The 23,359-nt window shown below is 43.6% G+C and overlaps 1 protein-coding gene across 2 annotated transcripts in view; it reads left to right on the top strand.

Annotated features, from left to right (window-relative positions):
• The first annotated feature begins 326 nt into the window (after nucleotides 1-326).
• The window catches only part of hectd2 (HECT domain containing 2), a 26,508-nt gene continuing 3,475 nt past the window's right edge, over nucleotides 327-23,359 (top strand). Inside the window, exons 1-18 of one of the 2 annotated variants that reach the window (XM_084075479.1) lie at nucleotides 327-847; nucleotides 5,261-5,345; nucleotides 6,348-6,486; nucleotides 6,818-6,920; nucleotides 7,091-7,180; nucleotides 7,898-7,962; nucleotides 9,331-9,376; nucleotides 14,789-14,898; nucleotides 15,777-15,925; nucleotides 16,776-16,893; nucleotides 17,534-17,630; nucleotides 18,018-18,125; nucleotides 18,429-18,561; nucleotides 18,793-18,881; nucleotides 20,114-20,178; nucleotides 20,602-20,695; nucleotides 20,871-20,945; nucleotides 22,736-22,823. In XM_084075479.1, coding sequence (XP_083931605.1) covers nucleotides 800-847; nucleotides 5,261-5,345; nucleotides 6,348-6,486; nucleotides 6,818-6,920; nucleotides 7,091-7,180; nucleotides 7,898-7,962; nucleotides 9,331-9,376; nucleotides 14,789-14,898; nucleotides 15,777-15,925; nucleotides 16,776-16,893; nucleotides 17,534-17,630; nucleotides 18,018-18,125; nucleotides 18,429-18,561; nucleotides 18,793-18,881; nucleotides 20,114-20,178; nucleotides 20,602-20,695; nucleotides 20,871-20,945; nucleotides 22,736-22,823 — 1,702 coding nt within the window. In that variant the 5' untranslated portion in view covers nucleotides 327-799. Of the gene's footprint in view, nucleotides 848-5,260; nucleotides 5,349-6,347; nucleotides 6,487-6,817; nucleotides 6,921-7,090; nucleotides 7,181-7,897; nucleotides 7,963-9,330; nucleotides 9,377-14,788; nucleotides 14,899-15,776; nucleotides 15,926-16,775; nucleotides 16,894-17,533; nucleotides 17,631-18,017; nucleotides 18,126-18,428; nucleotides 18,562-18,792; nucleotides 18,882-20,113; nucleotides 20,179-20,601; nucleotides 20,696-20,870; nucleotides 20,946-22,735; nucleotides 22,824-23,359 lie in introns of both variants that reach the window. The other variant, XM_084075478.1, reaches the window with a different exon arrangement.

The following is a 23,359-nucleotide window of genomic DNA, read 5'->3' as shown; positions in this document are numbered from 1 at the left end:
CTAGACTAATACTAAAACATTTCAGAGGATTAAAAATATGACAAAAACTACATTGACTATGACTAAAACTAAATCAAAATGAACACTAGTGGCAGACAATAATTGAAATGTGTGGAGTCACACGATTCTACGGGTCACCGATGTGTGTGTAGCAGCAGTCTGCCCTGTGTGTCTCCTCCTCCTTTCCTTCCAGCCTTCCAGTGTATAACATCATGGTTTCCAGTCCCTCCTCCTCCTCCCTCCTCCCAGTAACATCATGGCGCACAAACAGCTGTGCTGCCTCTCAGAGAGAGAAAGAGAGAGAGAGACACAGAGAGACAGAGAGAGAGAGGAAAAACAAACTAGACGTGTTTTAAATTGGCTTTAAAACTACTGGAGCATCGTTTATACCTTGGATAGGCTGGTGATAACTTTGAGAGAGAGAGAGAGAGAGAGAGAGAGACAGAGAGAGAGAGAGAGAGAGAGAGAGAGAGAGAGAGAGAGAGAGTAGAGAGAAAGAGTAGAGAGAGAGAGAGAGAGTAGAGATAAAGAGTAGAGAGAGAGAGAGAGAGAGAGAGAGAGAGAGAGAGAGAGAGAGAGAGAGAGAGAGAGAGAGACCACCTGTAAATCAGTGTAAATGAAGTCACACTTTCACGTTAGATGTTATTATTCTATCTCTATAATCTAGGTATAGACCTAAGAATAATAATAGTAACAGAAGAAGACACGAGGAGAATCTGACCAAAACTTAGTCATATTGTTGTTGTTGTTATGAAGATGAAGATGGAGACTGAAGAGGAATAGAAGAAGAATCACTTTGATGACCATGGAGGATGGAGAGAGAGACAAGCTGCCTCCTATCTACATGGTAAGAGTCATTTATAGATCTAATACATGATGGAGAGGCATTTATAGATCTAATACATGATGGAGAGTCATTTATAGGTCTAATACATGATGGAGAGTCATTTATAGATCTAATACATGATGGAGAGTCATTTATAGGTCTAATACATGATGGAGAGTCATTTATAGATCTAATACATGATGGAGAGGCATTTATAGATCTAATACATGATGGAGAGTCATTTATAGGTCTAATACATGATGGAGAGTCATTTATAGATCTAATACATGATGGAGAGTCATTTATAGGTCTAATACATGATGGAGAGTCATTTATAGATCTAATACATGATGGAGAGTCATTTATAGGTCTAATACATGATGGAGAGTCATTTATAGGTCTAATACATGATGGAGAGTCATTTATAGATCTAATACATGATGGAGAGACATTTATAGATCTAATACATGATGGAGAGTCAGCGATTTGTTTTTTTTTATTAAAAGGAGCCCTGGCTAATAAGCCTTGTATGCCTTAATACATTGCAATTGCCCTCTATAACTAAACATTTAAAAAACACCTTAAATATTGTATTTATTTTAGAAATAGTCCATGTGTGGTCCAGCTCTATATGGCATGTAATGTATGGAATGCAATAAAAACATATTGTTTTGATGCGTTGTTTTTGAAATGCGTTGTGAGCTTGTAGATCCGCTATTTTCAGGCTAATGTTCCCCACCACACAAATATTTGGCGGACCCCCCCTGTAAGTAACTGAGGACCCCCCTAGGGGTGGGTGGGGACCCCCGTGGTGGAGCCCCTGTTGAAGACCCCTGGTCTAAAAAACGACATGCTCTCTGAATAACATGATTTGTTTATCGTCGCTCAACGGAAGTTTTGCGCTTTTTTTTAAGTGAGTCATGTTGTGTTGACCACACACCGCCCACTTCACACTGGGTGTGATTTTGTTTTACTTAGTCTGCTATTTTTCCCCTCTACGCCTACAGCCTCTTTGCCAAAAATAGCAGATCTACAAGCTCTCAACGCCTTGCAGCGCGAGGCGTTGAGAGCTTGTAGATCTGCTGTTTTCGGCTAATGTTCCCCTCAGAAAATGAATTCTAGGGTTCAAGTGGTTAATGTAAAAAAAAAAACAAATCCTATCACACAAAGATTTGGCGGACCCTACTATAGTAGCTCTGCGGACCCCCTAGGGGTCCCGGACCCCCTGTTGAAGACCCCTGACTGAATAATATGTACATCGGATCCTTTGAAACACAGGTTCTCCATTTCCTGAAAACAGTTTTGAACGTACAAGGTTTCCAGCTGACAGTGACGTTATGAAGTGCCTTTGAGTGTCAGGAAAAGAACACACACCCTGTAAAGACGATGTATTATTAGACTGTCGGGCAGAAACCTTGTCATCTCCATGTGTAAATGAATGAATTTCTTTTGGTAAATTAATGCTACTTCATCATACAAGAGTGTCACAGCCGGCTCTGGGCCATGACAAATATTGGGGAGGAGATCAGGGTAAAAGGTAACACAAGGTGTATTTATTAAAGGGACACTTCACCCCCCCAAAAAAAAGTGCTTCAATGGATTAGTCACCCTTTTTAGTTTGTTGTCTCATTCATAAGACTAAGAGAGAATAATGTGATGACCAGCAGCGGTTCCGGTAGGAGACTCGTTGTGTCTCCTATACCGGAACCGCTGCCTACCGGTCCGCTGGTCATCAAATTATTGTCTTAGGAATGAGACAAAAACTAAAACTAGAAAAAGTGCTCCTCGGAGCACAACTCTCCGCCAGAAGACTTGTGTTGGTTCGAAGGTCGCGAAGGTCGCTATCCCTCTTGTATATGTAAGTGTCCTATCCATCCTGTCTGGGTAAGTGTCCTCTTCCGTTCATTCTGTGTAAGTGTCCTATCCCTCCTGTCCTATCCGTCCTGTCTATGTAAGTGTCATATCCCTCCTGTCTATATAAGTGTCCTATCTGTCCAATAAGACAGATAGGAACAATTGGACCGCGACTACTTGACTACTTCCGGTTCGAAGGTCTGGGAGTGAGCTAGTGGCCGGATTTTCGGTATTGGAATCTGGCTTATCACAGTGACACATGTATTTATAGGTCGCTATCCCTCTTGTATATGTAAGTGTCCTATCCAACCTGTCTGGGTAAGTGTCCTCTTCCGTTCTGTCTGTGTGAGTGTCCTATCCCTCCTGTCTGTATAAGTGTCCTATGTCATATCCCTCCTGTCTATATAAATGTCCTATCTGTCCTATCTGCCAATTATGTATCAGCCATGCAGCCATTTCATGGTTCCCGTCTTACCTCACTCTGACAGTGGCGGAGACACTGTCAGAGTGATGCCATGTATATATAGGCCCGGTGGCGTCACTAGCCAATCAGATCACAGTATTTCACGTGTCACGTGAGGCTTGACCAATCGGTGTGTCATGTTTAGAAAGTGAAAACGCAGTGATAACAATACTCTCCTGGCGGAGAGTAAAATAAAAATATCCATGAATTCAAGTCTCCATGGGGTGACTAATCCATAGAAACAAAGTTTTTTTTTGGGTGAAGTGTCCCTTTAAGAAGCAGGCCTAATGACAATAACTAAAAGGAAGGTGAACAAAACATCTTACGGATCCTATGAGGGGTGGAGTCAGTAAATCAGTGGTGTGTAGGTGTGCGTGTGTGAAGCAAAGTGTGGTGCGAGGTGTTTGGATGGAAAGTAACAAACATAATCATAACAGGGGCATGGAGAATGGCGGTTAAAGCTGGTGGAGACAGCACGTCTGTTCTCCACAGGATCTCACAGAGACTGGCCAGGGCAGGGGTTTTATAGCCTCCTGCCCAGGTGCTCTCCAATGAGCCATCAGCCCAGGAGGCCACACCCTGCTCACCTATAGGGCAAGAGTTAACTGGCAAGGCATGCACCCCCACAACCACCGACTACACCAGCCTATAATATACTACTTGACGTTTAGCATGGATTCTAAAGAATCGCCATGAATTCTAGAGATTCAAGAACTTCATTGTCAAAGTGTAAGGACAACACAATTGCAATTGTGTCACCCTCAAATGTTGCATTTGCATTTAAGACAGGGGTCTTCAACAGGGGGTCCCAAACCTCTAGGGGTCCTCAGAGTTACAGGGGGGGCCGTCAAATCTTTGTGTGATAGCTTTCTTTCTTTTTTTGCCACTTCAGTCCTAGCATCACTATTCTGAGGGGAACATTAGCCGAAAATAGCAGATCGAGCTTGTACACCTCCTATGTTCACTATTTAAGAAAAAAAATGTAAAAATTGTAATACAAAAGGTTTCAGACGTATGAGGTTTTCCCCCCGACAGCCACAGCATCCACTTGTGGGATATTATTGTAATGAACTTGACGACATGAGGATCCTTAAGAACCTGGCTGAGAGCTGTTGTCGTGGAAACAACAGTAAACAAAAGAGGCCTGCGCTCCTGGCTTTGATGTGAATTGTTCCACTTTTAGAAGCTGCTGTCGGTTATAGTCTAGATTGAACCGGTCTCATCCTGAATCTCTGATCTTTAGGTTGTCATTAAAATGACCACTGTCACCTAAAGTAGGGGGCTGGGCAATTAACCGAAAATATATCAAAATCAATATTTAGAACTACAGTAATAGCTGACTTAATCTTGCTCATGTAATTGATTAATCAAGAAGAAGGTTTTTTGTTTAATAATTTTTTTGTATTCATTTTATATCAACAAACCTCGTTCACCACTTACCCCGGTGTTATTCTTTGTTATACAACGCTTGTGTTCAAAAAATTCAGAAATTGTCGATCTACAAGCTCACAACGCATCGCATCATGACATTAAAGCTTGTAGATCTGTTAAATAAAAACGAAAAATAAGGAAATCCATTGATTGATTGATGTACTTTATTTAGTAAGACATGAGAACAACAGTACATGGAAGTACAAATTCACAATACGAGGTCTACTAAACTGGAAGACTCATTAAGCACTGAGCTTGTTTAAGATGAGATCCCCAATGCACACAAATCATGATGACATATAAGAGACAGACAGATACAGTATACACAACTACTATACAGAATGTCATACAATCAGTTTACAGGTTACTGGTATGAAGAGTGAAAAATATGTACAAGAGGGGAAAAAACGGGCAGGGGGGGTGGGGGGGGGGGTAGGTTAAGACTTGGACAGGGCCCATTTTGAATTGCAGCCTCCTGAAGGTGTATCTTTAGGGCAGTTTTGAAAGTGAGTAGGGTTTTACAATCTTTTACTCCTTTTGGTAGGGCATTCCACATTTTTGATCATTTCATATTTAATAGTAATAGTTACTTTGAAAAATGTTTGAATTTGTTTTCTTATCAGAATGTTTTTATTTTATTTTATATATATTTTTGAAATCATTAAAAAAATAAATCTGTGCGGCAGGGTTTGGGCCGAGGAGGGAAGCAGTCATCTCTGGGAAGTTTGACGTCCAATCAGAGCCAGAGGAGGGAGGCGGGAGGACGTCGACGTGGTGAGTTACTTCCTGTCTAGTTCTTTCACTTTAAAAATACTGTTTCTCAACGTTGGGTCCGGCGACCGCGAGGGCCCCGAATGTACGCTGTACGGGACGGTAACTCTGAGAGTGTTGTCATGACCGAAAGAATAAGATCACGGATACAAGCGGACTTAATTAGTTTTCAGGGTGGCCGGCCTCTCCCTTAGAGATAGGGTGAGAAGTTCAGTCACCCGCCAGAGACTCGGGAGTAGAACCTCTGCTCCTTCACTTGGAAAGGAGCCAGTTAAAGGTGGTTCGGGCATCTACAGCTAGTACAGAACTACGGATGCCTCCCGAGCGTCTCCCTATAGGGAGGTCCTCGCTGCACGTCCCACTGGGAGGGGCAGACCAAAGGACCAGATGAGGGGGATTACATCTCCACACTGGCCTTGGAACGCCTGGGGAATGATCCCCCAGGAGGAAGTGGCTAATGGCTAATGCTCGGGAAAGGGAAGTCTGGAGCTCTCTGCTGGAACTGTACTCCGACTCCGGATAAGTGGTTGAAAATGGATGGATGGACGGAACTCTGAGAGTGTATGAAAAAAAGTTCTATTTGTACACTCTCAGAGTAACATAAGAAATGATGATTTTACTGCATATCAAACTGCTTTGTTATTTTATCCTGAAAAGTTTTGCACATATGAGGTTTCCACGCAACAGAACTGATAACTGGGGTGGGGGTGTGCATTTCCAACTTACATCGTTCTCTAGTGGCCTACTCCAGTGTTTCTTAATAGTGTTGATTAGTTCATGTTTATAGGCTCTATGCACGGCAGCCATATTGGAATGAAATTGGGCCTCTTCCTTACTTCCTTCGATGCGATGCAAGAGTTTGGTCTAGCCAACACCAACTCGGGATTCTAGAATCGCTGCCCTCCACACTCTTCTATCTATTCAAAAATAGCAGATATACAAGCTCATAGCGCGGCACTCGGTGCTACATGTGTATTAATATAGTGTGTATGTTTTGTCCAGGTAAAGAGCTGCCTCCGATCTGTTGTGACGTTCGTCAGAAACAGAGAGTTTCTGTCGACATCTTACCTCCTGAAGTCAAAGCTCCGTTCCCCTGCGACCCAGTTTTACCCCTACGTACCAAGACCACCAGACAGTTTCTGTAAGTACTACTACTACTACTACCAGTGGTGTGAAGTACATTTACTCAAGTACTGTACTTAAGTACGCTTTTGGGGATTTTTTTTACTTTAATTGAGTGTTTCCAATTTCCAATACTTTACTTCTACTCCACTACATCTCAGAGGCAAATATTGTACTTTTTTCTCTCTTTACACTTTGTAGATTTTGATTATCATTACAAAACCACTCCAGCTCTATTTAAACTTTGGGAATTTGAAAATAGCCGATCAACAAGCTCACACAACGCATTTGGAGCTTGTAGATCTGCTATTTTCGAAGGACCTTGTTTGTGTGCGTGCGTGTGTGTGTAGGGAGGATGTGGAGCATGCAAACCAATCAGGTGACTGGAGGAACGTCCGACAATTTTACCTGACGACCTTCGACTCCTTCATGGAACTCAACGCTGCCTTCAAGGTACACACACACACACACGCACACACACGCACACGCACACACACACACACACACACACACACACACACACACACACACACACACACACACACACACAATGCAGTATACAGATGGTTATATAATAACTTTCGTTCTGTCTGTCTGTCTGTCTGTCTGTCTGTTTGTCTCAGTTGGAGGCTAATGGATCATTCAACACCATCGACGACTCAGGAGTTGACATCAAGTTTGTCAACACCGTTTATGACGCACTGCTCAACACAGTAAGACACATACACACTCACGCACACGCACACAATATATGTTTTTCCAGGGACCCCCCAGAAGCAAAAATTTGAGCAAAAACAAATGTTTTAAAAAATATATATATACATTCAAAGATTTGCACACATTTTCACGATCTTTCTAAAATAGCCAAAGTATAAAATAATGGTTAAGGTGGTTACACAGATGCGTTCCCGGTCTTAAAAGGGTTAATGACTTTGGTTGTGAAAGCCTCCTCTAGGCTATTGAGTCAAAAGGTTGAAACATGGACGGTTTGACACAGGAATGTTTGACGGTGTAAAATGTTTAAATATGTCCTTAGCCATGAGATAACAACTGTTCTGTCGTGGCGTGCTATGTAGAGCCCTTTATAGGCATAGCAGCCATTCAGAATGTGTGACATGGTTTCTGTAACGAGCCCTGTGGTGTGATGCAGACAATGAGGTACACGCGGGTGCCACACACACGCACGTACGCACGCACTGTGTGTGAGCTTGCCCATCTGCTATTTTTGAATAGCCCAAAGACATCTTAAAATGACACACAGATGCGTTCCCGGTCTTAAAGGGTTAAATAAAGGAAGCCTTCTATTACTGGACCAGAGCAGGAAACGACCTTGTCACTGTCTGAACAACCGTGTGTGTGTGTGTGTGTGTGTGTGTGTGTGTGTGTGTGTGTGTGTGTGTGCGTGCATGCGTGCGTGCGTGCGTGTGCAGCCTCAGGACATTCAGAAGTCGGTGCTAAAGGGAATCATAAACAGCCTACTGAAAGAATGGAAAGGGTGAGTACACACACACACACACACACACACACACACACACACACACACACACACACACACACACACACACACACACACGCTATTTTCAAACATTGTAGTACTTTTACTTTTGATACTTTTAAGTATATTTTGATGCCAATACTTTTGTACTTTTACTCAAGCAACATTTTTGAACAAGGGCCTTTTACTTGTAGCAGAGTATTTTTTACATTGTGGTATTGCTACTTTTACTCGAGTAAAGTATGTGAGTACTGACGTGTCAGAAGAGGCCCAAAATGCGGTTACCCGGCTGGTTGGTTGTAATAAGAAGTAGAGGAGAAGAGGAGACGTCAGGTTCCCAGGTTCTATCATGATTCTGTTTATTCATTCATCAAGTACAGCATCATAGCAGAAGCAGGAGCCAGGAGCCGTAGCCCCTGGCCCACACAGCCTAACGGCGTGTGAGACTGTACTCATACTGAGCCAGACGCGTCGCTAGGTCTTTACTAGGTCGGGGGCTTAGCCCCGCAGGCAACGGGCACATGCACGCGCGCGCAGCGCGCGTGCATGTGCGCGATTTTTTTCGCGCGCGATTTTTTTCGCGGATTTCGCGGATTAGGGTGCTTTTTTCCCCGTTTTTTGTTACTTTATTTCGGTTTTAGGGTTAGGGGTAGGGTTAGGTTAGGGTGATAGATATATAATTCAACAAAAAAAAAAAAAACTTTTAATTTTTTAATTTTAATTTTTTTTTTATTGGTGGCTTTGGACAAAACATTGGTGGCTATAGCCACCGAAGCCCACCCCTAACGACGCCACTGTACTGAGCTATATTTTAGTTCAGCTTTTATAACACAAATAGCTTCACATTAGAATGCAAATAGTTCATGTTGGGTGGGGGTCAATGAGAGCCCCACCTGTTCAAGGAGTTCTTTGATCCTTCACAAATGGTAGCCTACTGTCTCTCTATCTGCTTCCTATATCCTGCTCAAGGTGTGATCAGGATGATAAGACATGTAAATGACTGTACTTCACAGCTATGTAGAGTGTCCCTGATTGATTAGCAGACGCCAGTCTGGGCCTGAGTCAACAACACTATTATTCTGACTTTAGCTTTTTGTAGATTACATGTCACAGTTCCACTATTTTTACTTGCATACTGTTTCATAACTACAACTAGATACGACAGTACTTCTTCTTCCACCACTGCTGTCATCTCAATAAATGTTTAGTAGGGTTGAGTGGACGGTTTCCTGAACTGACATCTATGGTTTAATGCTGTACGTATCCACGTAAACAACAACAACAAAACAAGCTTTTAATGGCATTCAAAGTTGTTTCGTTCACACACATCACACACTCATTTCTAATGGAGAATTTGTTTTCTTTCAGACCTCGAACCAAAGACGACCTGAGAGCTTATTTAATTCTGCTACAGGTGAGATTCTGCTAAACCCACCGACACTGATCAGTTAGCTGTTAGCCGTTAGCTAAGTGATTGTGATGAGATGAAATGGTCAGTTGAACCTGAATATGCCATAGAGTCATAATATATCTAGAGGGTGGATTGCCCTGTCCCCGGCTATTCATTTCTATGAAAGTTGCTCAGTTGCGTTTGAAGCACCCGGAAGTCTGCCGGAGGTTTAACATTGGGTTCATTGGGTCTAATATAATCTCTCTGCCGGAAGTACCAATATTGGGTCGAATAGGCGTGACCATAGTTATGAGCAGGCGCACTAGGGTTGCGCCTGCTCATAATGGTAGAAGCATGCGCAGTAGCATTTTAAATGCGGAATTGTTGCATTCTCAGATTGACCACCAGGCGACGGCCGCTACACCGTTCTACTGCGGCTCTGGGGGCTTGGAATATGCGTGGCTCCATTACCCAAGCATTGTTTTAACCTGAGGCTGATTCTACAAACTAGAGGTGAACGTCTAGAGTTCGCAGACCTCACACCTACGACGCACCACAGATCTGACTGATATGCCCATATATGGAGATCTCTGTAATTGTCAGTCCTTGTCTCTTTCATGTAGCCTGGTAAACCCCTCCCTCCGGATATCTCATTTCCATTTGATATTAGGAGTGAGTCTGGTATGCAGGCCTGTCTGGGCATTTCTGCGGAGCGTCCTCGCTTCATTGTGTGGTTCCGTAATTTATCAATTATTACAATTATCTTGTCATTAGACATGTTTCGACTGGAAAGCAGCATCAGAGTGCAGTGGATCCAGTGCCATTTAAGAGAGAAATGTGTGAAAACAAGAACACCTGCACAAATCAGTGTCGTTACGCATGCAGGACATCAGTTTGTGTTGTGAGTGACATCAGACCAGAGCTCTGTCAGCCTACATAAGCTGTTGAAGATGTTGAGAGAGAGACACAGTGAAGAGACATATAGCCTGAGACAGAGGAGAGTCAGACAGACATAGAAAGACAAAGAGAGATAGAGATGCTGTGGTGGTCGGTGCCTCTGAAAAGAGGACCACAGACAGACAACTTCCATGGTTGTGCTGCTGGGCCAGTGGCGGACAAGGTGTATTCATTTGGAGGGTTCTATAACGGCCTGGCCTACAACAAGGATCAGATTGATGTTCACGTCTTCAACACAGTGACTTTGTGCTGGATGACGTTGCCCCCAGTGACAACTGGAAGAGGAGAAAGTTCCCTTGATGTTCCCTCCATGCGCTACAGACACACAGCTGTACTGATAGAAGATATCACCTACATCTGGGGAGGGATGGTGAATTGTGAGATAGAAGTGGATGGCAAATGGTTTACCATCAAGGGGAACAGGGACAACATTCTTTATGCATTTGATGTCGACGCCCACAGATGGTTCAAGCCGAAGGTTTCCGGATCTGTTCCAGAGGCGAGGTCCGGCCACTCAGCCTGTGTCTTGAAGAAGGTCATGTTTATCCATGGAGGATCAAACAAGCTGACTGGATGCACTAATGACATCTGCAAGTTGGACACCACCACAATGATCTGGTCTTTAATTAACACCAGAGGTACTCCAGCACCTGTTTCATCACTTCACTCTGCCACCATCATCGGGTCAAAGATGTTTGTATTTGGGGGTGTAGGGCACCAGGACAACAACATCAGAGTGTTTGACACAGAGACCAACTGCTGGCTGAACACACCTTCTGCACAGCTTCTTTCAGAACAACGTCAGGATCATGCAGCCTTTTTGTCTACAATGGAGAACTGTACATATATGGTGGCGTCAACTTTGGTCTGAAACAACGGTTCAATGATCTGTGGAAATTAAATCCAAAGACCTTCTCCTGGAGGAAGGCTGAGCCCAAGGGGAAAGGCCCAGATTCGTCGGGTCCAATGTGCTGTTGCATGGTGGGAGATTGCATCATCCTCTTTGGATCAAGTCTCATCTTTCATATCTTACATGTAAGTCCTAGTCTGAAGACGTTATGTAGCTAGCAGTTCTTCAGAACGGTCTGGAGCAGTCAGGACTCCCACACAACATCAGGTGGGAACTGGCAGCCATGACAACAGAATAATTGAGTGTAAATGAGTGTGCTCACTGGTAGCGAGGACACAAACATTCTCTTTCAGTGGATGTTGAAGATAATGAAGGAAATGACGCTAAGGTGTGTCTGATCTGTACATCCCATAACGACAAAACATCCCCAGAGCGGAGGCTCTGGCACGTAGAGGGACTAGGCTCTGTGGGTGGCCTCCTGGCCGGGCCCCTCCTTCGTCTCACCAGGTCCAGGACCTGAGCGTTGCACCAGACTCCCCCGCTCCAAACATTTCATTATGGCGTGATGATTTCTTGGGCTGTGGTGCGTGAACATCCTGGACTTAATTCCTAGCTTTAAGATGTTTTGGAGCTGGATTTTAGAAGAACACCCAAAAAAATAAATAAATAAACAAATAAACAAATAAAAAATCACACCCAGTGTGAAGTGAGCGGTGTTATTTAAGGTCATCACAGTGATGGAAGCTCACTTAAAAAAAAAGTATTTATTTTTAAGTGCGTGGTGCAATTTATAGGTTATGAATTTCATCATGCGTCTCGCTAGCCAATCAAAAAGTGGTCTGAATACTTATCAGCCAATCACAGTACAGCGAAAGACACATTTTCACGACGGATGGGTCATGGGTCCCAACCCCACTTATAGGAGCGGTTACACCGCTCAAACTAGACCAGGAGGCCTGGATGTGCCAGACCCCTAGTGGTTAAATACTCAAGGTGACGTCGAGGTGACGTCATGCTGACATCTGATTGGCTGGGTAGGAAAAAAAGGGACAGACCGACCAACAGACCGACCGACAAAGCCTCATGTAGGCCGACCCCCTGGGTCTGGCAAATATAATAAAACAAATAAGAGAATATCCTTGCTGGTGGATATAATAAGTGTACAATACTTTGTATTGAGGGCACAGAGAAGTATTGACACTGTTGCATATGATGCATAGACACATGGACTGACATGATACAGGAGGATCCCCCCCCCACCCCCTTTTCTTTCTTTTTTTCCCCCGTAGAGACAATACAGACCTGAGAAATTAAACTTTTATTTAATAAAAAAATATATTTTCGGGCTGTATCGTAGTAATGGCATTACCATTAGCTTACTGCTCAGTGGTTCAATTTATGTTCATGCTCAACTTGCTGTGCCTATAGAGAAGGCTATAGGTGGGGGTGTGGCCGAGGCAGCGAGGCCTCTGATGTCACTCATCAGCTGAGTTAGTTTGGTTTAAGATGGTAAAGAAGGAGTAGCCCACGACACATGCTGTCTTTTATTTTGTATAATGAGATAAAGAAAAGGGGGGGGGGGTTATTCTGATGTTAAAGGAGTAGTTCACCCAAAAAGTTACTTATTTTCCATCAATTACACACCCCACAAAGCCTTGAATTCATGGTTCAAGTTTTTTGTTTTTGTCACATTTCTGAGCCAATAATTTGATGACCTGTGGAGTCTATCCATTACTCAAAGAGTAGGACACAAAGACTCTCCTACTGAGCAGCCATCAAATTATTGGCCTATGTGACAAACACAAAAAGAATCTCCATGAACTCCGTGCCACAAAGTATCGCAATGTTAAAATATCATTATGTTCGCCAAGGTCTTTTTTTTCCCACACAGTCAAATTTCTCACATTCCATTCCATGTGTGTGCGTGCGTGCATGCGTACTCGCAAGAATGGCGGCACGGAGGTGAACGCCACTGTTGCTTTTGCAACATCTAACAACCACACCCGTTGTAACTACCATCGTCAATGAAGTAGGTGCAGATTTTAGATGGTTTTGCAGCTTCTGTGGACTATGTAGCTTGCATACAAGATGCCACTACTGCGGAATGTACCAACAGCCGACGCTACCTGGCGGCCCCTCCCTCCTGTGAACAGCTACCGGGAAGAGAGGCGATAGACCTGGCGTTCTTCCAGCGGTATGTCCGTCCGCTGTCGGAATAGCAACGGGTGGACTTACAACTCCATGAGAACGACTACAGAGAGAGTGTTAACACCAAGCAGCAGTGCAAGACCAAGAACTTTGATTCCTCTGGTGATCCAGCCTAGGAGATTATACCCACGGACTGGTTGTTGGAGGGTTTTCGACAACTTGGGATGCCCAAAGACCAGGCAGAAAGGCCGGCAAAGTTATGGGCTTGCTCTGCTGTAATTGGCGGCCGCCATATATAAGGCGGAGACGCCGCTACTTGTGCCCATGGAGCGCTGAGTGACATGCGTGTTGTATCATGAGGACACGTCCATGATTTTGTGAATGTGGCCTTTTTTGTTTTACTTAAATTTTTATCCCACGATTTTGTAACCCATTTTGTCACCCAGTGGCAATTGTCTAAGTAATCCTGGGCGGTTTGATTGATTGATTGATGCACTTTATTTAGTAAGACATGAGAACAGTACATGACAGTACATAACAGTACATGGAAGTACAAATTCGCAATACAAGGTCTACTAAACTGGATAGCTCAGTTAAGCACGTAGCTTGTTTAAGATGAGATCCCCACGCACACAAATCATGATGACATATAAGAGACAGACAGATATACACACTACTATACAGAATGTCATACAATCAGTTTACAGGTTACTGGTATGAAGGGTGAAAAATATGTACAAAAAAAGAAAGAGAGAGGGGGGGGGGGTAGGTTAGGTTAGGACATGGGGTAGGTTAGGACTTGGACAGGGGACATTTTTGAATTGCAGCCTCCTGAAGGTGTATCTTTAGGGCATTTTTGAAAGTGAGTAGGGTTTTACACTCCTTTACTCCTTTTGGTAGGGCATTCCACATTTTAGATGAATAGCATGAGAAAGAGTTCATTCCCTTTGTTGTGCCAAATCTGGGTTGAACATGGTTTGTGGAGCTGCCTCTGGTGTTATGATCATGGACTTGATTGACATTTTGGAAGTATTTTGACAAATACAGGGGGATCCCAATGTTGTGGTGTATCTTGAAGACCAGGCCCATAGCAAGTTGCTGTACTCTGTCCTCAACCCTAAGCCATCCAATCCTAGCAAAATGGGCATGGGTTAGATGGGTTTTGTAATTGAGGCCAAGAAGTAGCCTTACAAGTTTGTTTTGGGATGTTTGGAGCCTTTGTTTGGAGCGGTACACTCCCTCTGCCAGCCTAGGGAGAGCCTAGAGCAGAGCTCATACCTCCTCATTCCTCCCTAGTTAGACGTAACGCGTGGAAGGAACACGTTATTCCAACCAGTTCCTTTCTGTCTGTGTGTGTGTGTGTGTGTGTGTGTGTGTGTGTGTGTGTGTGTGTGTGTGTGTGTGTGTGTGTGTGTGTGTGTGTGTGTGTGTGTGTGCGTGCGTGCGTGTGTGCGTGTGCGTGTGCGTGTGTGCGCATGCAGAATCCTCAGTACTCCAGCTCCAGTACCTATGTGATCTACGCCCACCTGCTCAGACAGATCTCAGCTCTGTCGGAGGCCGACCAGCACTTCCTGGTTCACTGGATCAAAAAGTAAGAGTTTACGTTCACTTCCTGGTTCACTGGATCAAAAAGTAAGAGTTTACATTCACTTCCTGATTCACTGGATCAAAAAGTAAGCGACCTTCGGGGTCATTAAGACCACTGTTACTGCCCCCTGTTGGCCCGGTGCCCACTGGTTGAAAAGTGAGGGGAGAGGAGTAGAACGAAGGCCCTATACGTCCTCCTGGTGGGGGCTCCTCACTGGCAGGTGAGTCAGTAGGATACGACAGCAGTGACAACACAGAAATGTGTGTGGGGAAGAATTAATTGGCATCCTACTATAATTCTAGTAACCTCTCTCTGTCTGTCCGTCTGTAGTGGTGAGTGTAGTGGTGTCACTACCCGGTTCTCCTCACTGGCTGGAGCAATTGCTCTGATTTTGCACACAGCCATTGACCATTACCATCTGAACCCGTTTTTCAATTTCATCAAATCTCAGCTTCTTATTAGCGTTTATGTGTAAAACACTGTCGCCATGGTTACGGGGCTGCCCAGCTATGGGACGAACTGCCTCCCGGGTTGCCAGATCATGTGCGCATATGCCCCCACGGATGCGTCGACCGGGTATGGTCTAGTTACGACTAAATTGTGGAGAAAAAGGGCCAAAACACACAAAAAAAAGGAAAAATCATCTACCTGCAACTAAAGGCCATTTTATCTTTATTAAACATGGTGGAACACCTGGTTTAACTGAGGTTTAATTCATATCCGCCATTGCCAAGATCTGCATAACGTGTACGTATTTAATTGTGTGTGTGTGTGTGTGTGTGTGTGTGTGTGTGTGTGTGTGTGTGTGTGTGTGTGTGTGTGTGTGTGTGTGTGTGTGTGTGTGTGTGTGTGCGTGTGTGTGCGTGGGTGTGTGCGCGTAGGTTTCCTGCCAGGCGGTTCAAACAGCTGGTAGAAAGGTTACTACAGTTCATCTCAACCCGTCTGTTTCCCGCCGAGGCAGACGAGCTTCCTCCTCTGGACAGATGTGCGTGGTGGATTCCAGCTGCTACCAGAGTGCTGTCCCTCTTCAGTGAGAAATACTAATATATACATTATACCATTGGTTCTCAAAGTGGGGTCCTTGGGGGGGTACCAGGGGGTCCCCAGCAAAATTAGTTAATATAGCGTCACAGTCATTTTAACCACTTTAACCATTATTTTATACGTTGGGCTATTCAAAAATAGCAGATCTACAAGCTCAAGCTATGAGCTTTTTTGTTTGAAAAATCCCTGTCACAAAATATTTTTGAGATGGAGGGGGGGTCCGCGGCCAAATACATATCATTTTGGGGGCCCTTGACATGGTAAAATTTGAGAACCACAGCATTATACCAGAGAGTATACCTTCAGTATGAACTACCTACACTAAATATTGTTGTATATATGTTACAGGGAAATTGGCAGTCAGTCGACTAGCAGACCATCGGCCGGTCGTCGCGGGCACTCGCGCCTGGAGGCGCTCGGGCGCGACTCCTCGGCCTCAAGGTCTGCTGAGTCGGCGCGCCTCCGTCATGGTCCAAAACTATACTTTATCGGCGAAAAAAAGTAGTCCGCGGTTGTTTGAAAAAGTAATGTACCAAGCGGGAGTCAAACCCAGACTCCCAGTGGTAGTGGATGGGGAGTCCAATGATTATCGAAGTGCGCCACTGAGGCTTCCTGGTTGTTATGTTGTTGTTGTTGTCGTCGTCCTCGCATCAAAGCGTCGCCTCGCAGCCCCACGCCTAAAAACAAGCGCTCCCCTTTCAATGTCCCTGGAATGCCAATTTCCCTGTGACATATACACATTGACACAAGGCAGAAACCAGTGTGCCAGTGTGACTTGTATCTCCATATATAAACTTTTTATGTCCCTCCCATCTCCATCCTCCTCTCCTCTATAGATGCAGCTAACAGTGTGTCATGTCCGTCCATCATGGGTTTCACAGAGTTCTACAACATCACCCTGGATCACATCGACTACATGGAGCACTATAGAACCTGGAAACACCACGGCAACAAGTCTGTCTGTCTGTCTGTCTGTCTGTCTGCCTGTCTGCCTGCCTGCCTGCCTGCCTGCCTGCCTGCCTGCCTGCCTGCCTGCCTGCCTGCCTGCCTGCCTGCCTGCCTGTCTGTCTGTCTGTCTGTCTGACACCCTTGGCTGTCCTAGCTTAGCTCACTGATCCCAGACTTGTCTCCTTTCTGGCTCTCAAACTGTGGAACAAACACATTGCAGTTAGAACTGCAGACTCACTCCCAAACGTCTGCCGTAATCTGAAGACTCACCTCTTCAGACTCCGTTTTAACCTGTATGCTTGACCTAGTCTCGACCACCATGCAGTCTTATGCAAAGGTTAAAATGACATTTAGATAGCATGTTATGTAGACAGATTATTATTTGATAGTAGACTGATGATAGGTTCTTGGTTTACCTATGATCCTAGATGACTATTTCTATGCATTTGATGTATTACCTCATGTTTACCTTGCTTACTGTAAATCACTCTGGATTAAGAGAGTCTGCTAAATGACTAAATTGTAAATTGTCTGTCGACTGTCTGTCTGTCTGTCTGTCTGTCTGTCTGTCTGTCTGTCTGTCTGCCTGCCTGCCTGTCTGTCTGTCTGCCTGCCTGTCTGAGTGACTCTTCTGGTGTCTTCTCAGGTTTTCTTTCTGTCAGTTCCCGTTCATTCTGTCCCCGGTGGTGAAGAAGTGCATCATCCAGAGCGACTCTGAGCAGCAGATGATCAACGAAGCCAGAGTGAGACACAGTGTTCATTTAGAGTGAGACACAGTGTTCATTTAGTCGACTAAATCTATGACGAGAAATGTCCGTCGACAACCTATATTCACAGACGAAAACTAAATAAAAAACAAATAAAAACTGAGCTATGATGACTAAAACTAAGACTAAATATATTGACAATGTCGTCAACAAATAAAGACGTTTGGTCAAATCCGTCCCAAGAAGAAGAAGTCACCCGTTTGTCGTCATGGCAGTGGGAATATGTTGTGTGTGTGATGTGTATACACAATCCAATACACAATAGTTCTCCATTACTAATATTATATGTGTGTGCGTGTGCGTGTGCGCATGTGCGAGTGCGTGTGCGTGTGTGCGTGTGTGCGTGTGTGTGTGTGTGTGCAGCAGAGCCTGGTCAGTAAGGTTGCTAGGAGACAGAGGGTGGACATGAACCTGCTCTTTCTCAACATAAAGGTTCGAAGATCACAACTCCTCAACGACTCACTGGATGAGGTACTGCTCTCCTGTCCTTGTGTCCTCTCCTTGTGTCCTCTCCTAGGCTCTCATTTCCTTTCCAAATGTTCTTAAAATATATATATATATATATATTCAAAGATTTGCAAAAAATATATATATATACATATTTTTTTCAAAAATAGCAGATCTACAAGCTTGTAGCGCAGCACTCGATAGCCCAAAGTAATAAAGTGTTTCCTGTCCTGTCCTGTCCTGTCCTGTCCTGTCCTGTCCTGTCCTGTCCTGTCCTGTCCTGTCCTGTCCTGTCCTGTCCTGTCCTGTCCTGTCTTGGCATGGTAGCTGCAGAGGAAGCGCTGTGACTTCAAGAAGAAGTTGAAGGTGACGTTTGTAGGAGAAGCAGGTCTGGATATGGGAGGTCTGACCAAGGAGTGGTTCCTCCTGCTGCTCAGACTGATCTTCAACACAGACTACGGTATGACGCACACACACACACATGCACACGCACACGCACACGCGCACACACACACGTACACTCACATCAAAATCATCATCAAAATCACAATGTGATGCATTGTGACCCACTGTTACCGCGCATACACTGAGTCTATAGCAATAATTACTACCAGAATATAGAGCTTTAACCTTTCAACTAAATAAACATAAGTGTCTCGTTAAACGTCCCTGGTTCTGGTTCTGTTTCCAGGTATGTTTACGTACCAGAAGGACTCGCGCTGCTATTGGTTCAGCAGTTGGAAGTGTGACAACTTTTCTGAATTCCAGTTGGTCGGAACGGTATCCTTTTAACCAGGAAGTGAGGTGGCTCTGTGTCGAGCATTATTTGTGCGCTAGTTTTTAGTTAAGAAACTAATCTGAACCCCAGCCTCCACCTAATACACCAGGGGCCAGTTGCACCACCTCACACTAAGTTCAAACTTTGCCTAGTTATAGCTTAAATGTTGTTTAAAAAGCCATTTAGACCAGGAAAGTATCTGTGTCATTTTAAGATTTCTTTGGCTATTCAAAAATAGCAGATATACGAGCTCGAAGCGGCGCACCGAGTGCTGCGCTATGAGCTTGTAGATCTGCTTTTTTTTTTTTTTTTTTTAAGTGAAAATTTGTACAAATCTTTAAATATATATATTTTTTAAGCAAACATTTGTCAATATTTTTGTCCCAGTGACCACCAGAAGCAAAGATTTGAGTTACAAATGTACGCTTTAAAGATATAGGCCTATATTCAAAGATATGCATGCATTTTCACGATTTTTCAAAAATAGCATAAGGATAAGGATAAGATCTGCTATTCTTGAATAGCCAAAGACATCTAAGTTTGAACTTAGTGTGAGGTGATGCAACTGACTCAAGATGTTGTTGTTGATGAAGTGTCTGTATTATAGATATCCTGCACCTTTGACCCTAGCCTAGAGGAAGCCTTTATGACCAAGTGTCATTAAATACCAACCACTCCTACATGCCATCTCAGAGCTATAGGCTCTATGGGCTATAGGTGCAGACTATTTGTTTTTTATAGTTGGCAGTCTATGACATTATTCAATTCAATTCAATTCAATTCAATTTTATTAAAGTGTCAAATCACAACAAATTGTCTCAAGACACTTTACATGTAGAGAAGAGACCCGACAATCCCACCCTGAACAAGCAATTTTTGCGACAGTGGCAACGAAAAACTCCCATTATACCCACACACTAGTTGTTAAGAGGGTTTGGGATGCCCAAGAAGGAGGCAAAAAGGCTGGAAAAGTACTGTACTGTCTCTGATCAAATTCGTAGCCGCCACATATGGCGGAGACGCTGTTACTAACCCATAGAGTACTGAGTGCTTATGCTTATACTGTTACTTATACCTATAGAGTACTGAGTGACATGCTTATTGTATCACAAAGACATTATGCCATGATTGTGTGAATGTAACCTTAACTCTACCTTTAATATGTGTGTCCTTGTATGCTCTCCTTTATGTGGGCATGAATACATTGTTAAAATGCTTAACCGTATCCATCCAGCTGATGGGTTTGGCGGTGTATAACAGCATTGCTCTTGACATCCACCTGCCTCTGTTCTGCTACAGGTAATAAACTATACTGTACCATAGTACCTAGGTATTAACACTAAACTATAGCGAAAACAGCCGTTCTACAGGCTCACAATGAGCCGCGTTGTGAGCTTGTAGATCAGTTATTTTCAGAATGTTTCTGAGCTTTTTTTTTTATCTCAACCCTGACTACCCCATATTACAATAGATAAAGCTAAAATTAACCCTAAAACAATAACAAATTTAATAAAATTATAATCACAAATTCAAAAATGAAAAACCTAGAAAAATAAACACTTTAAAATCCAATTAAAAAAGAAATGAAGTAAAAATGTTGTAATAATAAATATGAATAATGTAAAAATTACTACAGACCAGATTATTACACTTTAACATTATTCATATGTATTATTACAACTATAGTGTTAAAGTGTAATAATCTGGTCTGTTTTCTGACAGGAAACTTCTGAGCCCGCCCACTGTACCATGTGACCAGAATGCCCCTGTTGGCATGGCAACCGCCACCCTTGAGGACCTGCAGCAGATCATGCCGGTACTATGTCCCTCATTGGCTGAGGGAGCTGTCAGTCATTACGTGCAAGAATTCTAATTGGATAAGAACCGCTTTGCATGTGATTCCTGAGTAGTGGCAATAACCTGGTCCTGACGTGTGTGTGTGTGTGTGTGTGTGTGTGTGTGTGTGTGTGTGTGTGTGTGTGTGTGTGTAGGAGCTGGCTCGTGGCCTGGGAGAGCTGCTGAACTATGAGGGGAATGTGGAGGAGGATCTGGACCTCACCTTTCAGGTACAAACATCTACAAGTTTAACCCATTAACACATTGACTGCCAAGATCGAATTAATGTGTTCTTTCAAATCCATCACTTTATTGTCTAGATCGAGTATATTCGTTCTTTCATTTTATTTGGAAAAATTCCACAAGGGGCGACTGAACACAGCTTTGGAATGATCGATCGTCTCTCAAAGAAGAAAAATGTGGATGTGACATCATTCCAAAAAACGTCACTTCCACCCGCCCCCAATGATGGGATTTTCAGAAAAAAAATCAGTTTTTTTTTTTTTTCATTGAAAACCACCCGTTTTCAGCGGACCAAAGCTCCAAAATGGCGGATCGCGGTTGGAAACTTGTCGTTCCCATGGATACACAGATCCTTCCGCCTAATCACAGGAACCTTTTTTCGTGTTTTTTTTTTTTACACAATGTCGGTTCCACAGAGTTTCAAATATCATCGGATTGAGGTAATTATACGCCAGTACGGGGATAGAAAACTATGTTTAATATCTTGGCAATTAATGTGTTAAGACCTAAAGGCCGATTCTACAAGCATCTTCTAAAACCTACCGGTTTTCTGGAAAAACTTATGTTGCTATTTAGCTAAAAATCTAAAATGACATATTCAGATGCTTCCCCGGTTTTAATGGGTTAATCCTATATATTTTGTTGACCGAGGTCCCCCAGGGATATGTCCTGGGCTCCCTCTGTTTGTTTTTTTTGCCTTCCACACCAAATCTTTTTTTGTCCAAAATAATCGCTCTACAAGCTCACAACTAGCAGTGTTTTTGTGAGCTTGTAGATCAGCTCATAGCCCGTAGCACTATGCGAAGGTCAGCTCAAGACCCAAAAGAGAAATAAGACGTTTGCCCGGGGACTCAAACTAGTGAAAATAACAGATCTGCAAGCACAAAGCGCGTCGCTTCGCGTTTGCAGATCTGCTATTTTCACTACTTCTTAAACATATTTTTTTTCTAATTTAGGGAATTTCTTTTTTAGTTTCTTCATGAAATTCTTTTTGAATTAGTTTTCAACTCAACTCAAATTTTTTTGAGAAATCTTTAGAAAGTATTTTTAAATAATAACAATTTATGACAAAATATAGGCCAAACCAAAAATAAAGGGATGTTCACAGTGCTTTAGTTTGTATAGTTTCATACAGATAATCAATTGCCCCTATTATATTATATATAATTCCTCGTTTATCTCTGCCGTTTGAGCGGGACATTGTCGCACATTTTCCACTTTACATGTTTCTTACCCCTTTCTGCACATCGTATCCAAAAAGTAAAGCATTTCCGCCATTCTCTCAGATGTTTTAAGTTTTAACGCACCATAAAATCGATCCAACGAGTTGAAGAAAGTATTTAATTCGCCTCGGTCCTCATCCGGTTACATGTTTTTAAGACATTGCGCAAGAGTTGCGCCCGTAGAGATAACATTACTGATTCCCCTACTGGTCAAATGTTGAATTGCATCTTCTAATGCAAAATATTATGGAACCGGCTGAAAACCCAGGCAAATTAAATACTTTCTTCAACTCGTTGGATAGATTTTATGGTGCGTTAAAACTTAAAACATCTGAGAGAATGGCGGAAATGCTTTACGTTTTGGATACGATGTGCAGAAAGGGGTAAGAAACATGTAAAGTGGAAAATGTGCGACAATGTCCTGCTCAAACGGCAGAGACAAACGAGGAACCTCATCTCGGAGCTACACAGCGGAGGGAGAGGTTCCGTAGGGGCTAGGGGGAACCACTGATCTAGAGTAGTGAACTCAGGATGTAGTGTGTGTTTCTGTGCAGGTGTCTCAGGAGGAGATGGGTGTTGTTAGATCTCACAACCTCAAGCCAGGAGGAGACAAGATCTCTGTCACCAAATCCAACAGGAGAGGTACTGTATGCACGCACGCACGCACGCACGCATGCACACGCACACACACACACACACACACAGACTTCAGCCAAGTGTGCCAGCACCTTATAAGCTAAAAACGACACTTTGTTGAAGTAAAAAATGACCACAAAGACCACCTTCCGGTGTCTGGACTAATAACCCTCAACCATGGCCACCAGTTGAGTTCGAGAACATTTTCATTTACCTGATAGAGTCCTAGCAGTAGGGGACGGCGGGGACAAACGGCGCACCCTTTTCTATTTCCCTCCCTGCACAGAGATTAATTAATTTCATGTAACCATACTTTTTTTTGTGAACAAGAGACACTTGTCCTCTCCCATTACCCGCAGTCCGTTTTAATTTTAGTGAAACGAGTCGAACGCAATCGGTAAGTAAAGTGCCGTGGCGCTACTCTCCGCACACGGCCACCAGTCGGGACGAACGGTGCATACATGGGGGGGGGGGGCGGACGGCGCGGTCGGATGAAATGTCCTCTAACAAGCACATAAGTTACATTTCTGGCATCTAACCTT

Source organism: Gymnoscopelus microlampas (genome assembly GCF_963454915.1).
Source record: "Gymnoscopelus microlampas genome assembly, chromosome: 13".
NCBI lineage: Eukaryota > Metazoa > Chordata > Actinopteri > Myctophiformes > Myctophidae > Gymnoscopelus > Gymnoscopelus microlampas.
Note: the sequence above shows the minus strand (reverse complement) of the source record. Positions and strands in the feature narration are given on the sequence as shown.